The sequence below is a fragment of the Rhinopithecus bieti genome, unplaced genomic scaffold (genome assembly GCF_001698545.2).
Source record: "Rhinopithecus bieti isolate Rb0 unplaced genomic scaffold, ASM169854v2 scaffold_16954, whole genome shotgun sequence".
NCBI lineage: Eukaryota > Metazoa > Chordata > Mammalia > Primates > Cercopithecidae > Rhinopithecus > Rhinopithecus bieti.
This window is the reverse complement of record NW_016808602.1, coordinates 73,143-79,811: the sequence shown is the minus strand read 5'-3', so window position 1 is coordinate 79,811 and position 6,669 is coordinate 73,143. Positions and strand designations below refer to the sequence as shown.

At 39.6% G+C, this 6,669-nt stretch overlaps 1 protein-coding gene across 1 annotated transcript; it reads right to left on the bottom strand.

The window, feature by feature from the left end:
* Positions 1–5,386: 5,386 nt before the first annotated feature.
* TAC4 (tachykinin precursor 4) lies at positions 5,387–5,729 on the bottom strand. Its single transcript, XM_017886929.1, has 2 exons — positions 5,524–5,729; positions 5,387–5,435 (listed from the first exon to the last, which is right to left on the bottom strand). Exons 1-2 carry the CDS (start codon positions 5,727–5,729, stop codon positions 5,387–5,389), a joined length of 255 nt encoding a protein of 84 aa, XP_017742418.1.
* Positions 5,730–6,669: the final 940 nt, after the last annotated feature.

The following is a 6,669-nucleotide window of genomic DNA, read 5'->3' as shown; positions in this document are numbered from 1 at the left end:
ATATTTCTGGAAAAACAATTAAAGCTTCAGGTACATTTGGTTACCTGGTAGGCCATTTAAACACTTTCTAAAGGGATTTCATTCCATTGTTACTTTCAATGCATGCTCTCTGGTTGTATAAAACTTTCCCATGCAAGAGGGCTGATGTTATAAGAGAAGATTATTATGCTACAGTGTATTTTCATCAGGTAAAGAAAGCTTTTACGGTTTGGATCTTCTGGAAACATCAGGAAAAAACTGTCCTTGCTATGCACACTACAACAAAGCTTTGGTACCCTGGGCTTTGGGTTCATGGTCTTGCAACTGAGAAGGGTCCCTCTACACTCTTGGAGCTGTATACCCTTTGGAACCCTTTAAGGTAAAATTAACTAGGGAAGTTTCTCCCAAGAAAAGATGGCATCCTTGATGTAAGCAGCTTTTGCCAAGTTTACAGATTAAGACTTCTACTATCATGAAGCTCTTATCTTTGAATATTTTTTTCTTGCTTCTGCCTCTATGAACAATAGAAGTGAAAAGGAGACCGTTAGGGGCACTTATAGGGTATATTTTATTTGTGAAGGCATTTGCAGCCAGTCTTATACATAGATAAACCTATACTATGATAAATCAAAGACAAAGGCTCAACGTAGGTAGGAAACTTTAATGTTACATGTGTTGCCTCACAGTCAGTCAAAATAAAACTTTGGCTCACTCCTGTTGACCCACATCAGGGATTAAAAGAGCATTGCCAGGAGGGCTTCATTCTTCTAGAAGGGCATCATTTGTTAGTTCCTTTTCTATAGTTTAAAGTAAAAGAGGCAGTTACTAGAAATGTATCCCCATGATAGGATCTATAGCAAAAAATACTGTAAAGGCTACAATTTCACAACAGACATTAATTTCTATTGTGAAAGTTATGATGGAATTGGCTGAACAGAAAAGTATCTGTACAGCTTCTGGCACTTGTGATCTATAAAGGAATACATCAAATGAACATTATAGAAATTCGGTGGTAGTAGATTAATGAAGAAATTGCTTAGTTAAGTCAGTCTTTGATCTATTTGATTTTAGGAAGTTTTGGTTCATGGGGACTTTGGGTAAGGAGCATACTCCAAACTGTTGGTATTATCCTCCCAATAGTCATAATAATAGTCTCCCTGGAGTGCTGTATTATCTCAAAGGTTTTAAATGCTTGCATGCAGCCATCTCTAGAATGTCATATGGTCTCTCTTCAACTGGATAACAGGAGCTGAAAGAAATGTGCAACCATGAGGACACCATAACCTATAAATAACGTGCTGAAACCGGAAACCCAAAATGAGGGTAACTAAGAGTGGTGCTAAGGCCCTCAGTTTTGGTTATACTCTCACCTAAGTGAGAACCTAACCAAAAAGGTGGAAATTTTAAACAAAATTCTGGGAGGCCATTGTTTCGAAGTAAGCTCATGCACCAGGCCCCAACAGTCCAAACCAAATGAAATGGATTGACTTGTGCTAAGACTCTAAGGAAATACATAGATTCTAGAACAAACCAGGTTTTGTTTTCTCTCTTGCAATTCTCTATAACAAACACTCCTGACAGCAGAAGTATCCACCCTATGAAGTTCCCATTAAATCTTTTAACCAAATTCATTTCCTCTCGCCTAGAGAGCATCAAGCTTTAGATGATCATGCAACAAAGGCTCCAGCCAGTTCCGAGTGAAGACACCACCCCTGGCCATCAAGGAGCTACCTTGCCTCCACTAGACACAGCAGAATGACAGTTTTGTGATCCCCAGTAGGTAGGGAGTATGCCCCAAGCCAGCATAAAGCAGTTACAGAAAAAAGACCACTGGTCCCTCTGCCTCTCATAAAAATGTGTGAGGATCACATCTCTCCCGGCAGATGAAGCAGGAAAATAGGATCTGGAGGCAGGGAACATAAGGCCGATTCACACTTCAGCTATTACAGGAAATATCCTCTCCATAGGGCGTAGGCCAAGTAAATGACTTTGTAACATTACTTCATCCTCTCGATTTACGTAGGGCACACCCAAAGTAACCAATGGAATCCTCTAGAGGGTGTTGCAACTCCCCAAAATGCTGTCATGGGGCCCTTTAGCCCCTATGCTGGGGCCCGCTCCCATACTGGAGCATACATTTATTTTCAGTAAATCCCTTCATTCCTTCTTTGCTTTGTTTCTGTGGTTTGTCCAGTTCTTTGTCCAAGATGCCAAGAACCTGGACACTCTCCACCGGTGACACTAGGTGCTCTCCTACTGCAAAAGACAAATCATTTAAAAATATATATATACATAATAATATTTCTAAAGACGTGGGATTCAACACTACTAGCACTTAAGACCACATGCTTTCAGAAATAAAGCCCTAATTGTGCAATAAGCCTCATCTGAGCACTACATTTTAACTATATATATAATTAAGATTTTAAAATTTGAGTCAATCATAAAAATGCAAAAATCATGAATTAGCACCATTACCAATGTACTAAAATTGTTCTGTAAGAAAAAACACACTTACACTTGTATTAATTGAGGAGGTTAGACTACCTCCATAACCCATAATATTTATCTAACTTGCCCTGCCAGGAATGTTCGCCATTAACCAATTCTTTGTGTTAAAGCATTATAACCTCCCTCTATCAGACTGCATATTATCCAACAGGGAGTAGAACATTAAGCCATTAAATGTAAATTTCAGATTGGTTAGATTTTAAAAAATGAGATACAGCCAGTTATTTTAAATTGAGGCAAATTTCTCATAAAATAAAATTAGCCATTTTAAAATAAGTAATTAGTATCATTAGTTATGTTAACAATGTTGTGCAATCACCTCTATCTAGTTCTAAACATTTTCGTTACCCCAAAATAATATCACATACCCAGTAACCACTTATTCTCCATTCACTTCCCCCAGCCTTTGAAAACCATCAATCTACTTTTCATTTCTGTGAATTTGCCCATTCATAAATTATATATAAATTGGATCAAACAATACATGATCTTTTGTGTCTTAACAAAACACATTTTCCAGGTTATAGCATGTATAGGTACTTTATTCCTTTTTATAGCTAAATATTTTCCATTGTATGTATGTAACACCATTTATTTTTCCATTAAGCTATTTATAGACATTTGGGTGTGTCCTGCTTTTGTCAATTGTGACTAGTGCTACTATGAATATCTGTGTGCAAGTATTTCTTTTAGTACTAGTATCCTATTCTTTTGAGTGTATTCCTTGAAGTGGAATCACTGGATTATATGCTAATTCTATGTTTAACTTTTTAAAGAACTGCTCCTATACTTTTTCTTTTGATGAATCTACCTTGGATCTAAGGTGAGCTCCCACAATGAAGTGGCCTTGTTGTCTGGGGTGACACCCGAGGTTCATTGTCTCAGCCACAGAGATCAAAGATGTGGATGCACAAAGAGTGAAGTTAAAGGGGAAATTTGACAGGTGAAAGAAAGATAATAGCTTTCTGTATAGAGAGGGGACCCAGAAACTGGGCGGCTGATCTGCAGTGAAATGAAGGACGGAGTTTTTATAGTTGAAGTAGTGGGGAGATGGTGTCTGATCTACACAGGGCACGAAAAAACAGTTAGAACCAGGTTTGCCATCTGCATACCACATGAATCTCTGGCAGCCCCACCCCAATCTTTTATTATTCAAGTGGGTTCTCTGCCTGAGCGTCTCCATGTTGCCCATTTCTTTCTTACTGTACACATGCTAACAAAAAATGGAAGGTGGAGCCTCATGGTGGACATGCCTGGCCTCCAGGTAGACCTTTTCTATATAGGTGCAGCTGCCAGCCTTCCCCCATTCAAGTTTCCAGCTTCCTTATCTATGTCTGCAGCTCCATCTTTCAGGCTGCTCTTTATCAGAAAAGGAATAATTTCTAGGGCTGCTTTTTGTTAGAAGAGAAGTTCTGCTGAGGACTCTTTTGCCCTATCTACCTAAGCAATTTCTTTGTGCCTCCTGTAGCAACTTGACTCTCCATTATTTTTCTCCATACTCTCTCACTATTCCCTTTCAGCTCCCCATCCCTCCAATGTTAATGACTTTGGTATTTTTTTAAATTAAATGTTTATTTTTAGGTAGTCATAGATTCACATGCAGCTATAAGAAATAATACAGAGAGATTCCTTACCTGCTTGCCCCCAATGGTAACATCGTGCAAAACTGTAGTGCAAAATCACAATCAGGATATTGATATTGATAAAGTCAAGATGCAAAACATTTCCATCACCACAAGGATTCCTTACTGCCTTTTTACAGCCACACCCACTTCCCTACTGTCCCTGCTTCAACCTCTGGCAACTACTAATCTTTTTCACTTTTATGATTTTGTCATTTCAAATATGTTTTAAAAATGGAATGATACATTATGTAACCTGTTAGGATTGGCATTTTGCACTCAGTGTAATTCTCTAAAGATTCATCTAGGTTGTTCAGCATCAAGAGTTCATTCTTTTTTCTTGCTCAATAGTATTCTGTGGTATGAATTTACCAGTTTGAACATTCACCTGCTGAAGGAAAGTTGAGTCATTTTCAGCTTTTGACTTTTACAAATAAAGCCACCATAAACATTTGTATACTGGTTTTAGTGTTAATATAAATCTTTGTTTATCCAAGATAAATGTCCAGGAGTGCAGCTGCCGGGTGGTATGGTACTTGCACATTTAACTTTTTAAGAAACTGTCACTGTCTTCCAGAACAGCTACATTTCATTCCCACCTACATGTTTACAGCCTCATCAGCATTTGGTTGTTGCCACTATTTTTATTTTAGTCATTCTGATAGATGCATAGTGATATCTCACTGTGGTTGTAATTTGCATTTCCCTAATGCTAAGGATGTTGAAAACGTTTTTATGTGCTCATCTGNGGGTGCACGCCTATAGTCCCAGCTACTTGGGAGGCTAAGGCAGGAGAATTGCTTGAACCTGGAAGGCGGAGGTTGCAGTGAGCCGAGATCGCACCACTGCAGCCTGGGCAACAGAGCAAGACTTCATCTCAAAAAAAAAAAAAAAAAAAAGGAAACCTTTTTTTTCCTTTCTTCCCCCCCACACCACTGGTCACTCATTTATTGAGCGCCTACTGTGTGCTCGGCACAGGATACAGAGTGGGCGAATCTCCCCACTGCTGTGTAGTGAGATGCCAGCTCTGAGTGTGAGGGAGGGCAGAATCAATGCAGCTTGCAACGGTGAAGATCGTGCATTTATGCAGGACTGCTGCCTGACACCGAGAGTCCAGGAAGGAGCCCGGTGGGTTCAGTATGGGCCTTATGTGAAGTGCCAGTGATGAAGACACGAGACACAGAGAAGAGACTCGGCCTGCTGGCTTGTCAGCTGTGACATCCAGGTAGGAAGAAGCGGCACCACGTCCCCTGGGAAGTCTGCAGTGGGGGCTTTTACTCTGAACCTTGGGCCTCATCCTCTCTGCCTTCTGTGGACAGGCTTCTCTTGCCCAGGAGGCCCTGGAGCGTGTGTTCCAGCTGACAACGCTTTTTTTCTCCTTGGCTAGATCAGAGGTCTTCCTCCCACTCACTTCCCCATCAGCCCAAAGAACTGGCTTGCCTTGCCCGTCTTCCCCTCCTGCAGCTGGAGCTGAATGCTGGGGCCAGCGCCTTCTTCCAAGGCCACAGTTATCCAGGTCTCTGCTTCAGTGCTGAGTGTCTGTTCCTCTCCACTATCACCTGCCACAGTGCACACGGACAGCTCCATTAGGAGAAGCAGGGCGAGGCAAGGCAGCATGGTGAGCCTGCACTGTCCCAGAACCCTCTGGGAGCCCCTCGCAGTCTAAAGATGCCTCCTGCAGGCTTTGGTTTGCTCTTTGGCTCCTTGAGTATAGATAGGGGAAACCCCCCCTGTTTTCTGGTCCTTCCAGCTGTTCCTGCTTCCTTCCTTCAGCTCAACTCAAGAAAACCCTTTTTTTTTTTCCTAAGAGTTTTAGAGTTTAGCTCTTATAATTAAGTCTTTGATAAAATTTTAAGTACATTTTTGTATATGTATATATACATAATTTATATTTTTTGTATAATTTTGTATAAAGCTACAACTTTATTATTTTGTCTGTGAATATCAATTTGTCACAGCACCGTTTTCTTGAGGAAACTATTCTTTACCTATTGAGTAATCTTGGCATCCTTGTTGAAAATCAACTGACCATACATATATATGATTATTCCTGGACTCTCAATCCTGTTCCATCAGTGCATATGTCTGTTCTTATGGTAGGACCATACTGTTTAATTACTGTAGTTTTGTAGTAAGTTTTAAAATTTGAAAATGATGGTCCTTCAATTTTGTTCCTCTACTTTGTGAGTGTTTTAATATTCAAGGCTCTTTGCAATTTCATATGAATTCAAGAATTGGGTTTTCCGTTTCTGCAGAAAGGCTCTTAGAATTTTTATGATTGCATTGAGTCTATAGATTGCTTGAAGTTAGCATTGCCATTTTAACAAAAGTAAGTCTTCTAATCCAAAAACATGAGATGTCTTTCCATTTATTTATGTATTCTTTAGTTTATTAATGTTTTATAGTTTTCAGTGTATGAGCTGTTCTCATATTTGGTTGAATTTATTCCTAAATACTTAACTTTTTTGGACACTATTGTAGATGGAATTATTTCCATTATTTCCTTTTCAGATTGTTCATTATTAGTGTATATAAAGACAGCTGATTTTATGTGTTG